A 19849-nucleotide genomic window follows, 5' to 3' on the forward strand; every position below is an offset into this window, starting at 1 on the left:
CCGGGCCGGCCGAGCGCCGCCGCCGCCCCTGAGCCATGTTGCGCGGCCTGGGCAGCTGGCTGGGGCTGGAGCGGGCGGGCGAGGAGCAGCTGCTGCCCGCCGGCAAGAGGAGCGGCCCCGCCGAGCAGGAGCGTGAGGAGGAGGAGGCAGGGCCGGCCGGGCAGGAGCAGGAGCAGGGCGAGCTGCAGGGGGACTCGGAGGCGCTGCTCAGCCAGGCCAAGGGATTCGGCAGTGAGTGTGTGGGGGCTGCCGGCTTTCAAATATGAGCTAAGGAAACAAGGCTGCAAAGGGCCCTTCGATTATCGCCTCCTTCAGAGCGTTTCTTAAGTATCTGTTGTGTTGGCACTGTGGGAGGAGGTGTGTGTGTAGAGAGAATAGGTCTGTCTACGTAATGTACTACGTGCATTGCACTGTGGGCATTTGCGATTTTTTTAATAGGAAAATTATAGTATTTGATGATTTTGTTGAACATGTCTGCAGTCTTAAAATCACAGAATGGTTTGGGTTGGAAAGGACCTTAAAGATAATCGCATTCCAACCCCCCTGCCATGGACAGCTTTTGCTAGACCAGGCTTAATGCCCCATCCAGCCTGGCCTTGAACGCTGCTGGGGATGGGGAAAGCTGTAACTTGCTGTAAGTGAAATCCCTACTTTACTGTAGTGAATTCTTGGTTAAAATCAATCCACAATATAGACCTATACTCATTACCAAAGGATTTTTTTAAGGTAGGGGCTTTGGGTTTTTTTAAATTGATGCTCTGAAATTGTGGATCAGGATCATCTGAGAGGTTAATCTGAGCTTCTTTACTGTCCATTGTCTTGGGCAGCCAGAACTGCAGCAATTCAGTCGGTGTAGTCTGGTCAAATACCTGTCTTGTTGTGGTAAATTGATACTAACCTGCTGCTGACTCTGGTTGTTCCAATCTGCAGATCGCTCTGATTGTTCAGGAAGGATAAAGTTTCTGGGGAAGAATAAGTATTGACTATTATCTATATAAAGATCCATCCCATAACTTGCTCTGTAAATGAAATTTTGGTTTAGTGGTCAATGGGTCCATTGTTTGTGACACCAGAATAGATTGTGGTGGAAAGGCTTTCTTGCTGTTTTAACACATAATCCTAGAAATCTCTGCATGGCCAGCAATCTGGGTAGCTGTTTAAAAAGAATGTCCTGGCAGATAAAGAATTTTACTGGTAAAACTGAACCCTTATAGACATTATTTTTGCTCATTATCATGACATTACAGAAATTATGAGCGTTTTGCCAATGTGAACTAATAATAGAAGTATTGCTAGATACATATTCTTAGTACAGGCATACACTTGTAAGATGGAAGGTAGGTTTCTTAGTCATTTGAAAGTGTTATTTTCACCACTCTTCCTATTTTTCTAAGGCTAGGTACCACCCCTTCTGCAACTTTACAGGTACCTTAGTTCAAAAGAATATTTGCCCTTAATGGAAGTAAAAAGCATTTTGCTCTTCAGCATGGGTTCACTTTGTGCCATAGTGCCAGAATGTCACCAGACAGCAAATGCCTCTGCACATTTTGCACCTAAAACAATTGCAGAGAGGAGAGGTTCCAGGGACACATGAAACAGCCAATAAAAGCTGGTAGGGAGTAACGAGTCCAGTAGGTTCCTGCTTCCTCTACTCTCACAAGGGGAATAATGTATGTGTCTATGTCTAAAATGTAGACCTTTACCTTTTTTTATACCCAAATCATGTGATGGATTATAAAGCCTGATAACAGATACAAAAGATGCCAGTAAGTTGAAGGATGTTTGGTTACAACCATTGTGACTTGTAAGCGAAAGTTACATATAAAAATTTGTCTTAAGGCTTGGCTGGACCTCTGCATATTTTGGTATTGATTTGCTGATATCATTACAAGAGGACATTTTATCCACCACAGAGCATAGTCAGCTTTCCAAGAGGTGACATCAGTGTTCCAAAGTAACTCATTCTACCAGTGGCTAACAACCATGTGTTAAAAGAACGTTTCTTAACTTTTTTTTTTATTTATTTTAAGATTATTTTTTACATTTTTAACCCATAGAGAAACTGGATTTTTTGAGAGTTCTTGAGAAAGAGGCTGGTCTTTTATTTGAAACAGAGGACCTGGGTTTTGGTGGAGTTTGTTTGTATTGGGGATTTTTTTGGTTAGTTGTTTGATTTTTTTTTTTTTTTTTTTTGACAACCCCCTGTATAGAAGTCAAAGGTGATTTTATGGAATAACTGAAATATGTGACTCCTATTGAGCTGATGACCAAGCAGCACCCCCAGATCTTTTCTGCAGGGCTGCTCTCCAGACACTCCCAATTTATATTCATTCCACATGAAGAATCCAGCATGTATTCCAGAAATTTATCGTGAAATTTCATGCCATTGATGTTTGCCTAGGAGTTCCTATCTAGATCCCTCTGCAAGTATTTTATTTCCTGTGGCACTGACACAATGTATGCACTACAACTGAGGCACTGCAGTTGGAATGCAGCCATTTGGGTATAATTAAGTACTTGTGACATCATGCTAGCTGAGAAACAGCACCAATGGCTTAAAATCACTTGTCTCTAAGCTGGGTGCTGAAGGTTTATGATATACATCTTTTTTCTTGCAAGTTTGTTCTCCCTAATTAAAATAGAATAGTACAATGCAGATGGCCATGCTATGTGTATGTAGTTCTTCCCCTGACACCTCTCTTCACTTCTGCACTGCTAATACAAAGAATGTGAGTCTTTGAGAATTGTCTTCATTGCTGTTCTGGCACTGAATATTTTCAGAAAATTTGGCTCAGAAAAATAAGTGAACAGAGCCACAGTGCTTTTCACTTCCTAGAGGAAGACAGTGCAAAATAGATAAGAGCAAACATCAAGAACAAGCTTCTATGCTAAGACTTTTAAAGGTGTTACCCGCCTGAGTTTTTTCATGGATTTGCTGCCTCAGTTTATAAGAATTTATTGAGCATGTTGATTTTCTTAAAACATATAATTATGTTTTAACACTGTGGCTAAGTTACTTTATGGCTTAATGCCTCCAAAATACTTATGTGAAATCAGGAAAGACATGTTGCTTCAGAAAACTCATTGGAAAGGAGTATTTCAAGGACCTTAGCAATGTTTGATAAAGAAAAGGATAAATAGAATTTTAGGAGTTTTTTGTAGGCCAGAAGCTGGGTTAAGTTATTTTGAAAGAAACTTTTAAGTAAGTATCCAAATGTCTAAAGAGAAGATAAAATAAATGTAGAAAGAGAACTGGATGTAAAGAAATCTATTCTCAGGTCTTTGTTTTTTTGTCTGTAAAAGGTTACCTCTTCAATTTTGCCTCTGCTGCTACAAAAAAGATATCTGAGTCTGTTGCTGAAACAGCCCAGACAATAAAGAAGTCTGTAGAAGAAGGAAAAATTGACAGTATCATCGATAAGGTAATTTATTTCTAGACACGTGATCTGAAATATCTGTTTGCTTACCATTGTTACAACATGTGGCATATCTGGCATTTGATAACATTTCCTTAAACTGTCTTTAATATTATGTCTTTCAAGAGATACAGTGCATCTCTTGTCATGATGAATGATGTGACTGAAATGTTTATATATGGTAGTTTCCTAAAAATGGTCACCCTGCTTTTCTCAGTGCTGCACCCGTGTTTGTTCACTTCCCTTAGGATGTTGATAGACTGGAGAAAGATCAGAAGAAAATATGAAAAATGCTGATAGGTGGAAGGGCTGGATAAATTAGAGACAGGCATTTGGAGAATGTCTGTCCCAAGATGTCTGGACTGGTTTCTTTTTGCCCCACAGCTTATTTAGTTGGAAAAAGGAATGAGGTAGCTTGCACCTTAAAGGCAGAAGTCAAAATTAGCTTGGCATTATATATATTGTATCCTAGGACCTGGGGTTATACAGGTGCAGCTCTGTAAGAACGGGTGAGCTAATGAAACACTTTGTTACTGTCCTGTTCTTCTCCCCACCCTGACCCTGCCCTCTTCTTGCCCTCTCTGTTCCTGTCAGCTCCAGTTGCTTAACTTGTGCCATCAAGTGTTCTTCCAGTGCTTCGAGCCACAAACCTGGCAGGAGGAGAAGAAAAAAAGAAAAAGGCAGCAATAAGTGCCATGAAGTGTTCTGTGTTTGCTGTTGAGAGTATCTGGGAAGGGAAGGGAAAGGGAACTGGTCAAAACCATCCCAGCAGGACTGTGCATCCAGGAGTGTCTGACACAGCAAACCCCTTTTCCTGCTCTTGTCTCTCAGACAGCCCTTCTGGGGAACTACAGCATTGCCTGTTTATTGTTTAATACAACAGAATCCTATTTCTTGACAGAATTAGTTTTCAGGTTGTCTTCCATCAAATGGCATCAAATTAATTTCTATTGTGATCACATTTTACATTTTGTCTTCAGATTTCATAGGCACTTGTCTATATAATTATAGCAGAGATCTATTTTCTTCTACAGTAACATCAGAGTCTGTAATGTAATTTTGATCTGCATCAAAGGGGGAAGATCAATTAACAAGGTTATTTGTTAATTTAATACACTAATAATAATGCTCCTAAGAAACTGTAGCCAACTACCTACAGTATATTTTATACCAAAAATACAATTTTCTTTTTTCTAAATGTTTTAAAGTAATATTAATTCCCTGTTTCAATTAATCAGTATTACATACAGGAGAAACAGGATTATATCTGTATCATCACAAAGCTTTCTTCTTATACCATATAAATTATTTTACCATAAGTAGAAAAAAATTAACATAATTTTAAAGCAGAAGGAACCACAATAATCTGTTTGTATAACTGACACTACTGTAGGTCTCTCACTGATAGTAATCTTAAACTGGGTCACTGAAGAAAAAAAGAAGTAAGGAATTTATCAGGATTTAGCTTGAAGACTTCTGTGCTTTTTGGCAACTCGTTAATCCATAGACCTCACCACATAAAAGTATTTTTGTGAGTGATTTAGGTATTCGTTTCTAGCTTCATCTTTTTTGTTTCTGCTTTCAACCACAGAACATTTGCATTCTTAGCTCTAGATTATGGCATACCAAATTCTGAGACCATTCTCCATTTTTTAAATTCAAATTTCAATATAGAATATTTCTAAACATGATTTTTTTAAATGAAAAATTGTCAACAACATAAGTGGAGAGGCTATTTTGTTTCAGCTAAGCAGGTGTTCTGAAATGCAACTTTACAGTTTTGAAAGTCCAGTTTCTTGCCATGGATGTATTTCTTAGGCAACTCTTGAAACTGCTGTAAGGCCAAGAGTATCTCTACGTGTTAGTGCTTTAAAAACATGTTTAAATAAGTCTAAACAGTCTGTGTTGGCTCTGTCTTAGACAAGACAATACGTGGATATGCCAGTGTTCAAATTGATTTTCTTTATTTTTTTTTCTTGTTCCCTGAAATTGATAAAACTATAAATATAATCTTGAAAGCATACACAGTAGTTTTAAATGCAAAATCAAAAGTTTAAAGAAGATTGATTTTTAATTTTCTTTTAATTGTGCTTCCCTATTTTTTGTTTTAGACAATTATTGGAGATTTTCAGAAGGAACAGAAGAAATTTGTCCAAGAGCAGCAAACCAAAAAATCAGGTAATGTATGCTTTTTTTGATGATGTCTAGCATCACATAAGTGAAACCTTGCTGAAAGCTGGATAATTGAGCTGTATCTAAAACTAATCTATCAAAACACTATTTCATTAAATACATTATGACAGAACTTAATGCTTGTGGTGGAATAGGAAGATTGTATTTTTAAGTGAAGTTGGTGTTACATTATGTAGTTGGCTTAGATTTGCTTTTTAACCAAATTCTGCTTTGTGAAATAAACTCAAAGATCACCATGCTAGCAAAGTTTTCTCACATTGTGTTTCATCATTGACTTTTATTGTTTTTATGTTACCTGAATGCAATAATTTCTGACAGTTTGAGTATGTAGTGTCTCTGTTAATCTTTAAAGTGAGCTGGTTTTAATGGATTGTGATAAAATTTTTCATGGTGTTTTTAATTAGTATGTTAGTTCAGTTTCTTCTTGCAAGATTGTTTATGGGATTGTGTTGTCTGTATTTCTGTCTTTTTGTCTGTTAGTAAACTTGGGATTCTCTTAATCTATTTCTAAAAGCTTCATGAAAATAGGTAGCTAGATTGGCTGAAGGAGGAGTGACAGGTGGCCTGACTGAAAGAAGGATCAGCATCTGATGTGGATCCATGTGGGTGAAAGATCTTGCTGATATCAGCTGCACAGGCAAATATGTGCTGTTTTGTTAGTTTAAGGGCATAAGAGTTATTTGTCTGCTACAGATGCATCAAATTGTCTCTGTAGGCTGAATTTGCATTGGCAGTGAAGAGATTGATAAATATCTATACATCTATAATAGTTTATTTTCCTCTCTGTACAGCCCAAAGAACTATTTTGAAAGTATTGGCAATAACAATAATGACCAGCTGAACTGGAGTAGACTTACTCAGTGTATAACAGGTTGTAATTCATAACAAATTTATAACATTTTTCTCCATTGTTAAAGAATTGGTATCTTCTGGGTGTAAGTTACTTTGCAAACTTAATTTAGACAAAGTTTACACATTTTGGAAATACTTTTTGCTGTCACTTTAACCAGTTATACAGCACTACTTCAGTAGCTAAACTAAGAGGCACCAAATTCTGACTGCTGCATGCTGCAAAGAAATCCCCACAGATTTATTTTTACAATTACAGAGATCAGCAACTATTTAGTTGTTGTTTTGTTTTGTTGTTTTTTTTTTTTTTCCTCTGATAAGCAAAGATCTATTCCTAGGTTTCTCTCTTGGGCCAGGGACTTAGTTTAGGAAAAAGACACAATGACTTGGCCAATGAGTGTAACTGTGACACAATGAGTGAAAACTCTGCTTGCTTTTGTGACACTGTTACCTTATGTAAGGTCTGTTATTTGAAGTGAGGTTTTTTCCAAGTAATTTACATACAATTATCTTCCTGTTTTCAATAATAGAAGCAGCAGTGCCTCCCTGGGTAGACAGTAATGAAGAAGAGACAATTCAACAACAAATACTGGCTTTATCTGCAGTGAGTATTTAATTTTCTGTAAGATTTGGAGATTTGTAATTTGGAGATTTAATTTGTAAGATTCGTGGAGAAATTTAAACTACTGGGTTTTTTAAGTAAGTTTATTAAATTATGTGTTTTTACGTGTGTTTTATGTGTCCTACTTTTAATATGTCTGTCACCACATGAATCATGTGCAAGAGTAAATAGCTCTAGCATTTTCAACTTGACCCAAGCAGATTCTCAATATGGTTTTTATTTTTATAAAGGCTTTACAGATTGCTTTACTGCTCTTGTGTGTGAAATACGGTGTCCTTTTTCGGATATCATTTAATGGCTATAAATATGTTCTTCAAAGGATAAACGGAATTTTCTGCGGGATCCCCCAGCAGGTGTGCAGTTTCATTTTGACTTTGATCAAATATACCCTGTTGCACTGGTCATGTTACAAGAAGATGAGCTTCTCAATAGGATGAGGTTTGACCTTGTTCCCAAACAGTAAGTAATTTCTTCTGGTAACTGTACCATCATGCTTTTAATGTGTCTGTAAATACTCATAAATTATTCTTTGTTCCTTTCACTTCCTTCAGTCTTTATGTTCTTCCAATATACATATATTGTGTACATATATTTTTATGCTAGTGTCTAAGACATGCAATATTGCACATGCATTGCAGTGCAATTTGCAATTTGAGGTAAGAAAAAAAGTATTTGTGAGACAGAACTAGTAACGACCTGTTGACTTAAGTATGGGAGAGGTCCTCAGTATTACTATGTCCAGTGTGCTAAATTTTATGATTTTTTTTTTCCTCCAAAGAAAGGTAAAGGCAACAAGCAAAATGTTCAGATCTGTTGGTGTAGCTGATATCCCATACAGGTGATTACAGTTAGTCAGAGACTGCCCCTGGAGAAATGGTAAGAGAATGTGTCACAAAAAAGCAGCAATGCAAGCAAGAAAAACTGGATTTGGATAGGAAATGGGAAAAGCTGTGTTGCAGAGCTTTATTCTGGAGCTGTTATTCCTTGTCCAGTCCCAGACTTATTTCTCAACTCATCTTTCTATTTAAGGGAGAGTTCCCAACATTAGTCTCCTTGTCTAAGGATGAAAATGGAAAGAAGATCTTTCCTTGCGACATTTTCTGTCTTAAATCTCCTCTATGACGGTGTTCACAAGGGTCTTAGTTTGAGGGAAGAAATGAGGATCTGACTCCATGTTTCAGAAGGCTTGATTTATTATTTTATTATATATATTTACATTAAAACTATACTAAAAGAATAGAAGAGAGGATTTCATCTGAAGGCTAGCTAAGAGTAGAATAGAAAAGAATGATAACAAAGGCTCTGTCTCGGACTCTCTGTCTGAGCCAGCTGGGCTGTCATTGGCCATTAATTAGAAACAACCAACATGGGCCAATCACAGATGCACCTGTTGCATTCCACAGCAGCAGATAACCAATGTTTACATTTTGTTCCTGAGGCCTCTCAGCTTCTCAGGAGGAAAAATCATAAGGAAAGGATTTTTCATAAAAGATGTCTGCAACACTTCTCCTTTTATAAACCTTCCCAGCTCCTCATTCTGTTTACCTTCTTCTCTGTTGTTAGTTCTGAAGATCTGCACATATTCTCTGATGCTCCCATATTGTCTTCAGCCTCTGGTCATGCTAGCCTTGCCTTTTCTACAACATTGCTTAATATTTGTTTTGCCTGTTCTTAGTCTCAGTCACTGTTTGCCTGAATAGGTGTGAAGGTAACTTCATTCTTTCTCAGCCTACACGAGTTCCTCCCCACAGCTCTTGCCATTTCTGCTTTCTGTTGCCTATGGGTTAAAATTGGATCTTGTCTTTCTTGCTGGAGGAATTTCAGAGGGAAATGTTACCTGAGGTAGGGATAGTCTGCCATTTACCAGAGCTAGTCATTTCCAAGATGGCAGTTTCTGGTTACTATAAGTTCTGTGGATGTGCTGAAGGATGTGCAGATAGTGAAGTAGTACTGCTGCAATCTGGGATTGGCTTCTGCCACCACAGATGTTCCAGTTCCACCCGATGTCTAGGGAAGATGTGGACAATTATAGTTTGACAATAATAGAGGGTTTGGCTTAGAGGGGAAGAGAACGGAGTTTTTTGGCTTGTTGGGTTTGTTTGCATAATTTGTCAGGAGAAATGGAGCACCAGAGTATTTTTCCATACCATATATTACTGCATATTTTTAAGCTTTATCTAGAGTTATAACATTACTATTGTAGGTTCAATTCAATTGCAAATTGAGAGATCAGGAACTTCTAAATGATAGACTTCTTAGAATGTGTTAATGTCAGAAATTTCTTTTTTAAGATTTTTCTTAAATATCAGCTATGTCTATTCCTCTTCTCTGCATATTTAATTTTATTTCACTGCTAGATGGTAAAAGGAACTGTATTCCAAATGTAATAATAAAAATGTGTTTGTTCTCTCTAGTGTAAAGGAAGAGGTGTTCTGGAGAAATTATTTCTACAGGGTGTCCCTAATTAAACAGTCTGCACAACTCACAGCGCTTGCAGCTCAACAGCAAGCAGCAGGAAAGGAGGAGGGCAAAGGCAGAGAAGAGGACAGTGAACTGAAAGGTATGGGAAACATTTGTTTTAGCACAGTTCATTCACTCAGTGTAATGCTGTTGTCTAAAATCAGAAAGAAAGAATTTTTCATTCAGTAAAAGAGAGAAGAAACATTTTTCAAACAGTATTAAAATTGATAACATAAAGAGCAATCTTTTATTGAAAGCTTTCAGTTGCACATATAAAACCTATATGTATGTGCAGCATCAAATTTTCACAGTTTTTATAAGTTTAATTAATTATAATGTTTAGCAAGTACGTCCAATAGGAGAACAGTTGCCCTGTAACCCACCCTTGGATCTGTCCCATTGGAGCCCCTCCAAGGATTCTTAGCCCTACATGGTGTTATATCTACAAAGTATCTGATTATTTCAGCCCAGGTGCTAGTGCAAACCAGGATGTCCTTGTTAGAAACTCTTTCTTCTTGAAAATAAGACCAAGCAATTTCAAGAATCTGGCATAATATGTGAGAAAGGGTAATTAGTGTTCCAAAGTGTAAGAAAGTGCTAGAAACTATACAGCTGTTTATTAAAAATGTGCAAAGCTACAAATTTATTTAAAAAAAAAAAAAAATCTACAGGCATCAACAAATGTTCACTGCATACATCAGGTTGCTATCACATTTTTATCCTGGATTGCCTATTAAATCAAGGCTTCTCTCACCATACTTGGTGTCTTTGTGTAGGCTGGGGAAGAGAAGGCTCCTGGTGCTTTTAAGCTGTTTTCCAGTTTCAGCCAACTTTGTTAGATGAGTGGAAGTCTCAAGAGGAGAAATGTTGTACTTGGCTTATGACAGCTCATGACCGTTAGTGGTCGTAGGTATGATCTTTTACCTGTCAGAAAGAAGTAGGAGATACCTTTGGTTCACTTGATCAGACAACAGGTACTAGCCAACCCAGCTAGCTGGCATATGGATTGCTCTTGGCTTTTGCTCATCCCTCATGCCAAACAGAAGTTAGTGAGTGATACAGGGGTAGAACTGCTGTGGTGGTGGAGTGCAGGGTGTGCAAAGGCCCATAATGTATTGTGGAAACAGAAAAAAAGGGGGCCAGGAGGCTCCCTGGGATTCAACCTTGAGATGAAAAAGCTGCTTCAACAAAGCTGTCTTCAGTTACATTGATCAGTTTCTACTGGTGATTCTTACTGGCCCTCTTACAAACCACTGCACCTCTTTGCATGTTAATAGATTCTGCAAGCAGGAATATCTGTGGCTTAAAGAGTATAAAGCAGTTAGTTATTGGCAGAAATTTTCTCTGAGTCGATTCTGCAGTAGCCTGTCCTGTCAGCATCATCATCCAAGCAATGCTGACAGAACAGGCAACTCCAGACTATACTGTAGACCAAGAGGCACCAATTCCCACTGCTTTTATTCAGGACAGTTGTTTACTGTCCCAAAACTGTGGCTCTTTTAACTGAAGTGTCTCAGCTTTGCAGGAGATACTGCATCTGATCCTATTGAACAACAGAAATGTTATGTTTGAGTCACCCAAACCCTTGGAAAGTACCATTCAGTCAAAGAGAAAGTTGCTGGATTCTAGTAAAATTGCCGTTGTGACTAAAGCAAAACATATCTCCATTTTAAAAAAAACAAAAAACTCCATTGTCTTTTGGCCTGTTGCAGCTCTTCTACAGTTCAAACCACCAGTATGGGATATGCAGATAGATTTCCTAATGACTGCATGTTCTGTAATGGCAAAGATAGATGTACCAGACTGTAGTAAATGCATGTTTTGTTTGACTCAGAAATTGCATAGATTTGGCAAGCTCTGAATCATACATGATGTTTTTGGTATAACCTTTTTGAAAGTTGGTTTCCCTAATTGGAGGCTAAAACTGGAAGTAATTGCCTGTTGGTAGTTCTTCATAATGTTCAGGGTTTCTTCTTAAAGCTGAGTGTCTATAAAATAGAATTGTTAGCCTTCCATTTCTGTGTCTCCTCCTTAGCTGCTATTTTCAGAAAGTTAAATAAGCACGGTTGATGGGAAAGGAAAAGAGAAGAGACAAATGGAAGAAATTACACATTCTAGTGTAAAGACCATGTAAGACCTATAACAAAATGCCAAATTCCAGCCCTTCTCTAGGTATTAGCAGCTCTGTAGTTAGGGAGTAAGTCACCTTGGGATGAGAGCACACTGCAATGGAGGAGATGATGGCAGGCCTGTAGTCCAGAATGGTGCTAATAGTACATCAGTCACACCTGATGGGGACATGGCCAGGGCAGAGCAGCTGTGTCCCACCTGCACCAGAGCAGCAGGGGGGTCTGAGGCCCCTCTCTTGAGCAGCAAACAGTTACTGCCATGTCCTACAGCTTCCTCTGGCAGGGAATGCTGGAGCCTCTTTGGCTGCAGTGTTGGGTGCAGTGAGACTCTCTGGAGACAAGAAAGTGGAAGAAAGAGAGGAGATGGGACAGAGCAGTGGGCATTGAGTAGATGAGCTATAAAAGCAGGGACAGCTACCAATTAGGGAATGATTTTAATTAAAACTGACCTTGATTTTAAAAATTAAACACAAAGAATGAGAAATTGCTGAGTTAGCAGGAAGGATCCAGCTGGGCACCCTGTAGAAAGCAGAGCTGCAAGCTCAGAGCTGCTTTGCATGTTTAAGCAAAGAGAACTGCTAAACAAGCACTTGACCACTACCACAGCCTCCCCTGAATGTTAACTGTTCTTGCAGCCACCTGGCTCTTCATTGTAACTCCTCTCCCCTGAGAGAGAAAAAGCTGGGGCATTCCTTTACCTGCCAGGGAAAAGATCTAACCTTGCTTGTAAACAGTCATTGTCTTCCTAGCACCGTGCTCTAAATACAGAATACACACCAAGTTTTCTTAGGAAACTGAGACCAGCTTCTAGGGTTTGTTTCTCAGTGACTTCCTTTGCCTGTGTGAAAGGTAAGGCTGCAGAGCACTGTTCCCATGTGCCCTTAGGGTTGTGCATAGTACATGGGCAGTCTGGTCTGCCCAAGAGCTAACTGGCACCCATGTCAGCAGTAGAACCCAGCCATGGGAGTTTGAAAACTTCTGTGATAGACACTGACTGGACTTCGTGAGTTTAAGTTTTAAACTTACAAGTTTATGCACTTGTAACTTTAAAGATCTTGGGATGTCCTTTTGAGGGTCAGAGGGATCCTGTCTATTAAGTTTGGAGCCATAATGAGGAAATGGCTTGCTAAATTTGTCTTGATTAACAACAGAAAATTGTTTTGCTTTGTTTTTGAAAATGGTTCACCTGTGGCTAAATTCAGCCTTTAACCACAAGGATTCCTTAAAATACAGTATTTCTTTGTATACTTAACAGCTATGCAAATTAAATTAGATTTTTAAATATTTAAATGTTATCTACCATTTTTTTCCCTTGACAGAAACAGTACGGCCAAAAACACCACCTGTTACGATAAAGCCTCAAATAAAATCACAAGAGGTAAAAATGCTGTTTTATTTTATCTGGGACTTAGTACATGAAGCTGTTCCTTAATAAGTAATTATCATCTTTTTGACTAAGCTCTGCTATGAAACCATAATAATATAGTATCTGACAGCCCTAACCTGCTGCTGCTTTGCTGTGATGATAATTTTCAGCATATAATCTTGAAACTCATTTTTAGTAGCAGAAACAGTATTTATCTGAAGAATATTTCCCTGCACATAATGATGTGATTTTACTGTCAAGAGTGAAATTTCCAAAATGTTTGGGAGTGGAAGGTTAGCATTGCATTGAGACATGAGCAGTACTTTCATAAAAATATATTTGTGTGCCATGTTCTGTCCAACTCTTCAAGCAGTAGTCAGGCTGAAGTATAAGGAATCTAAATGATGCATTGCAATATTAACACTGTTCTATTTCACTCTTGCTGGGTACTGCAAAAGCCTTTACCTTAGACACAAAATGACCTTTGTTTATTTCTGGATTGTAAAATTGGTGCCAGAGAACACTCTTGGCAGAAGCAGAGCTGTGCATTCACTTGCCAATAATATGCAGCAGGCAAAGATTTCCAAAGAACTGTCCTCTCTTAATCTTACTTTGGTGTTACTGAATTGTGATCAAATTTTTAATGTTTAAGTCTTGTTCTAAACCACTCTGGAGTTTATTATTGTTTCTGAAGATTACAAACTCAGAATTAAAGTTAAGACAACACAAAAAGCCTAGAATGTAAACCAAATAATTTTCAGTACAGCTATCTAACATTCTTGTTTGTACAAAAATACATGTAAGGAAAATTAGCCAGTAAAGAAAAATAGTTGTGAAAGTAATGTGCTTGGCTTTTGCCAACTCTAGTTAAAAGCAGTCACATAAGTGGAAGTATGTATTGGTGACTTTTTTTACTCTGTCTGGTAAGTTTGTACTGAAGTGTCTTGTTGCAGGATGAGGAAGAGATTTCCACAAGTCCAGGTGTATCAGAATTTGTGAGTGATGCTTTTGATACCTGTAACCTGAATCAAGAAGATCTAAGAAAAGAAATGGAACAACTAGTGCTGGACAAAAAGAAAGAGACTTCAGTAGTAGAAGGTAAAGCTACTATTACCTCTGTATCTTACATAGAGCAATTCTAAGACAGGTTGATTTAAAAGAAAAAAAGGCTGTAATTCAATTTAGAAAAGTAGATCTGTGAACATTTTTTCAAAAGTGTACGAAACAACCTTCAATGAGATATTGCAGAAATTAATGATCATTTTTGCCGTGGTCAAACCACATCTTAAATAGAATATTAGCTGTGAGGGCTTTAAATCCAAAGAACTTAACACTTTTAGGTCACTCTTCGATGAAAGTGAGTGTGGGGTATTTTTTCTTTTTATCTCCTCCTTTCTCTTTCATAGGTTCTTCTGCATGTGAATTGTTTTCTTTAATTGACATCCTTGTAGGTAAAGTACAGTATTTGAAAGTCAGGCTCCGTTTTCTTCTTTTGGCACCAGCTAAAAAGGCAACTTTTGCACCAGACTATGAGTTTGAAGATTCAGGCTTCTCCCTATAAAGGTTTATAGGCATTTGGAACACTTAAAATTTAACAAATAGTTTGAGAATTATGATAAGAAATTAAGTGAAGCTTATTAATTAAAATAATTCAAAAGAACTAGTATCAGTGTAAAGAGCATAAAAACAGCCTGTGAAGATGTGACTCTGGCCATAGATAATTTACTTTGACAACACTTTTATATGCAGATGCTTATCACAAAATTTGCAGAATTTGCTTAGAATGTGCTTTGGATTTTCTTGCATCTTGCTCTTTGATTAAAGTGTTTTAATAGGTCATTAATGTGTTACTTGTTCAGAGCAATCTCAGCTGGCCTGAGCTGATTTGGACTCTGGAATTGCTTACCAGGCTGGAGCACCAGCCAGCGTGTAGCACGTGAACACCCTCTCCTCCCCCACACTCCTGCCTATGATAGGCAGAGCTAATTAAAACAGAGATTAGCAACACAGGAATGCCTTCTGACTAATTTTTTGCCCTGAAGTATGAAATATGATTACCTTTAACCCTGATTAAATGAGCTTGCCTAGCTAGTGAGAAGAGTGTTTAAAATGATAGTGAGGAGAGTACCTTTTTTGTTTTAAACCAGCCACAGTATTTGACTTGATTTCTTTTTTTCTGTAACAGTATATCCACACTTTTACAAACTTTATTTTTTTTAATGGGAATTTAAAATTGTAAAGGGAGATTCAGTTGAAAGCAGAGTGAAAGATTGTAGAAAATGATCTTGCAAAGGGACACTCATAATGACATAGCTGTGTATTTGCTGTTCATATCTTTATTATAGTATGCATATATTAATATTAATAATAATTAATTAATAATAATTATAGTATGCATATATTAATTAATTAAAATATTTAATTTAATTTTTTTAAAAGGAACTTCAGAAATTTCACCTTCCTATTTGTGATCTATAAGAAGGTGAAATTTCTGAAGTTCCTTTTGTTTCTAAGGAGAATAGTCCATAAAGTTTAGAGGATATAAGAGAGATTCAGTGCAAATATATCTAGTTTTATATAAATAAGCAACATACAATATTATCTGTTAAATTCTTACACATCTTTTTTTCTCTTTTAGAAGAAACTGCTGATTGGGAAAAGGAATTACAACAAGAGCTTCAAGAGTATGAGGTGGTGACAGAATCAGAAAAGCGTGATGAAAACTGGGATAAAGAAATAGAAGAAATGCTGCAAGAAGAAAATTAAACATTTTCACAAAATCACTATAACCCAAAGCTCTTTTGGAGGACTGACATGGATTTCTGCTTTCATATTTTGCTTACAAAAATATCTTCAGAAGACATAAAAGAATCTAAAGTCATTATAATTCCATATGGGAATACAACCAGTATATCTGTTCTTTATATGAGCAGTTTCTGAACTTCTATATTCTTCAAAAGAAAAAAAGAGGAGGCAGATACTGCAGGTTATAATTAAAAGTGATAACATTAATACATGAAGCAGTGGTTCAGTTTGAGGCATTTTTAGGTGATCAAGAAGCTCTTCGAAGAGATTTCTAAATCTAAGAATTGCAATTTTTTTTTTGTCCACAGCCTTCTGTTTGGGATGTAAAAATGGATGTTGTAAGTAACTTAGTCCTTGACAACAATTCTCTCTTGATATTTGCACTCTGATTCCTGTATAATCTGTAAATGTGTACTATTTTTAAGGTACTTATAGTTGGTAGATTTCACATGTATTTAGCTTCCTTAATGTATGTAGCCAAAGAAATGATAGAAAACCCTATTGAATAACCTTCAAGGATTTGGTAAAACACACTAATGCAGAATCCAAAAGAAGCTGATTATTTATCAGTCAGGCAGCAAACATTTAAGCATTTAAATTAGTAGAGTTAGTAACTGCTTGAATTAAATTTGGGTTTGTTAATCATTTTGAGATACTGCCTTTCCCCACAGAGAGAAATGGTTTAATGCATTCTTTCTGCAGAAGGCTGTTATGTTTCCATTTAATTTTACTGTCTTAGCTGAGAGCAAATTAAATGCTTCTCTTTAATTTTAAGTGCTGAAACATTTATGTGAAAACTTTCACTGGTTTGGACATCTTTATTAAATATTGTAAATATGTATAAGATTGGCTCATTTGTTTGGAGGGAGGGCAGTGAGGAGCGAATTATGCTTCAGACACAGATTTTAAAAATAGACTTTTTCACAGTGCTTAAGACATAAAATTTAAATTTAAAAATAGGGTTTTTTTTCTCTAAAAGGTTTTTGATTCTTCATAGGCATCTGGGTGTTTCCTGTGGTTATACCATTAAGTCAGTATCTTTATATATAGATAAATTAAAATTTTATGTTCGGCTTGTCATCTATTTCATAAACTCCTATGACAAAATATTAATGAAATTCCAAATACAAAGGAAAATGGGTAAAATTAAGTAGGTCGGAGCCATTAAGCACAATTGAATTATAGGCATGTTACATACAGTAAGCTCGGTCTTAATGACATAATTCTGCAGAAAACTTTTGTAAAGAGACTGAAGAGATTATAGCTGTAATTACTCAGTCAATATTCATCCCGTGGGAAATGAAAAGAGCTAAGTAGTTTCCACTGCTGTTACTGTAAGAAAGGAATATTTTAAATTGTCTCCATTAGCAACTTGGACAGAAAGTTCTCCTCTATTTCTCGTTATGGAAAAGGAGTTGTTTTAAACCTGCATACATTTGGTTTCTTAAATTACTTCATTGCTATATAATTTCTCAACTTCAAACCATTTAAAGCACAATTTGTATTTTTCTAGTGTTTTTCACTTAGTTTACAGACGTGAGGTAAGTCACGGTAAATAAGATGTACTTAAGGAGCTTTTATATCTGGGATTAATTAAAGATGACAAAAGGTAAATCTGTTATGCTTATAAAAATAAGTATTCACAGCTCAGTGGTTACTCCTGACAAATATAACTGCTGGAGATTTAAGCTGGAAATATAGGAGCTATCTACTGTACAGTTTGACATGGCACCTTCTAAAAAGATGGGTAGTTCTATTCTGATAGTGGCAAATATTCCCTGGATGACTGAGAGCTCCAAAATCACTGCTCCAAAAGTCTGCTTTCTTAAAAACAAGCCTGATCATTCCTAATGTTTTCAGATGTATGATGGCCTTATTTGCATGGGGCTTGTACATCAAGCCTCATCTTTCTTTTCATGTTAGCATAACCTGTATAGTGGTCATAGATATTAAATTCCATTTCTCATAAAAGATGGTTCCTTCATATAAAATGCTCATTTTTCCCTTTGTGTGAAAAGCAATTATATCTATAAAATAAAAGAAACCAACCCACTGCTTAAATTTGCATTTAAAAAAGACAATGTAGCAAGACTGAATTTGACTTGAGCTCTGATATTTAAAGTCTCTTATCAAAAGTCATATTAATATTTTCAAATCTGGGTATCTGGTTTTTAACTGGAAAACTGAAGTAAATTCTCCATAATCCTGCAGTTTTCAGGCCTGGCCTACGACTTTTATTTAGGTAGGTGCTACAAGTGCCTATCAGTTCTTATTGTGCATGGGAAGAGGGAAAGTTTCTGCATTCCACTTGCCACGGTGGAGGAGCACAGGCAGACCTTTTCATGTTTGTGGTGAATTCTGCATGCCTTTGTACCCAAATGTGTCATATTAGTATATTACATAAGCAAGTGTTTTTAATCTTTTCTTAACAAAAGATGACAAAATCAGAAGTACTGGGATGGTACAGTGCATCCCAGCAAAACAGTGCTACAAAATGAAACCAAAAATGAATGTAAATAAGATCATCCTGTGGATACAGTGTGATAGAAAGTACAGTTATTCAAAACATTGAGAAGAAGCTCTCTTGGAAGATAAACTTGCAGATTTTTTTAATTAACTTTTGGGAAACAGGCAAAGATCACCCAGGAATTATGTAGGTAGCTTAGAATAGGTCTGAGAGACCAGCATTTCCACTTATTCTGTGCACTGAACAATCATCTTCAACTATTATATTTCCAGTTGCTATTAGTTAATACCTGTATGGAATTTTAAAAATTTAATAATCTGTCCTGGAAGAAGAGGAAAGGTTGTCAAATCTGGAAATAAGAAAAGTGTAGTGAAAAGTTCCCCTATGTTTTTATGTGATCACTTAGAGATGATCTGTTATCAAAGTTAATCAAAGCTTTCAGTTTCCTGAATTGTTCTAGTAAACCTCTAGTTTTTTTATTTTTTTGTCTCAGTATTTTTTTCCTTGGTGTTTGGTGATCTTGGTGGCTGGTGGGGTGATTTATGCCGTATTGAAGTGCAGGATGTCAATTTTACCCTTGTGCATTTAAATAACCCTATGTGCAGGAGTGTGTTGCTGGACTGTGAGATGCATCCTTGAACTGTTGGCCACTCACATATTATTGACTTTTACCTTGAAATATCTATTGATAGAAAGGAGCAAAGTGTGTCTGGTTACTTCTCTGTGCAGTGCCAAGCAGCTGCATCAGGCCCTCAGTCCTGGGGCTGTCAGGAATGTGGTTGTACCATTGATGCCTTTTTCTCTGGTCCTAAAAATATGAGCCAGACACAGTTAGGGTGATAAAAAGGGTTTTATATAAATCTTTATATAAGGATCCTCAGGTGCACAGCTGGTTTGGTGGAAAACACTGAACATGCATGCCCTGTGTGACATGTGTACAATTTTTATAGATTTTGTAAATTGGCATATCTGACAAGAGCCCTGCAATTAGCAACTGACCTGGTAAAGTAATCCCCCCAGTTCTAGTACCTTCTAAATTCTCCCCACCTTCAGTGCGGACCAGGCCCTGTTTACAAAAATATGTCTCAAAAAGCTGTTTTCAACCTTGGTTTCTAAGGACAACCAAGACAGCAGAGGGATCCAGGAACTTGTTTTGTTTTCCTGCCTAGGGAAATGCTGAAGCTAAGCTACAATAAGAAGCTACAAATATATGTGTAAAGAATACAGACAATATATAAAAGAAAAAAAGGTAAAAACCAAAACCATTTACCACCCTGATAATGGTCGGGGTTTCAATTCAGCAGAAGTCAACAGGATGTATTCTCTGGCCTGACACTCTTATGTCTCAGTAAGAGCTGAGTGATAGATCTGTAACAGCAGTACAGTAGTCTAGCCTTAAATAACATTACCCATTAGTAGATTTTCCTTCCAAAATACTAATTTTCAATGCTTTTCTCCTTTGTTTTAAACATGTGGATTGTTTGTGTGTGTTAGATCGTCATTCTAATTTTTTTTAACGAAATGGCAAGTCAATTGATTTCT

General features: G+C 36.9%; 1 protein-coding gene across 1 annotated transcript; it reads left to right on the forward strand.

Annotated features, from left to right (window-relative positions):
• Window positions 1-18786, forward strand: SYAP1 (synapse associated protein 1). Its single transcript, XM_058824873.1, has 9 exons — window positions 1-231; window positions 3304-3422; window positions 5528-5594; window positions 6989-7062; window positions 7400-7539; window positions 9495-9640; window positions 12989-13047; window positions 13989-14133; window positions 15674-18786. The coding sequence occupies exons 1-9, from the start codon at window positions 36-38 to the stop codon at window positions 15799-15801; spliced, it is 1074 nt and encodes a 357-aa protein (XP_058680856.1). The 5' UTR covers window positions 1-35; the 3' UTR covers window positions 15802-18786.
• The last annotated feature ends 1063 nt before the right edge of the window (window positions 18787-19849 follow it).

This window comes from Ammospiza caudacuta, chromosome 2 (genome assembly GCF_027887145.1).
Source record: "Ammospiza caudacuta isolate bAmmCau1 chromosome 2, bAmmCau1.pri, whole genome shotgun sequence".
NCBI lineage: Eukaryota > Metazoa > Chordata > Aves > Passeriformes > Passerellidae > Ammospiza > Ammospiza caudacuta.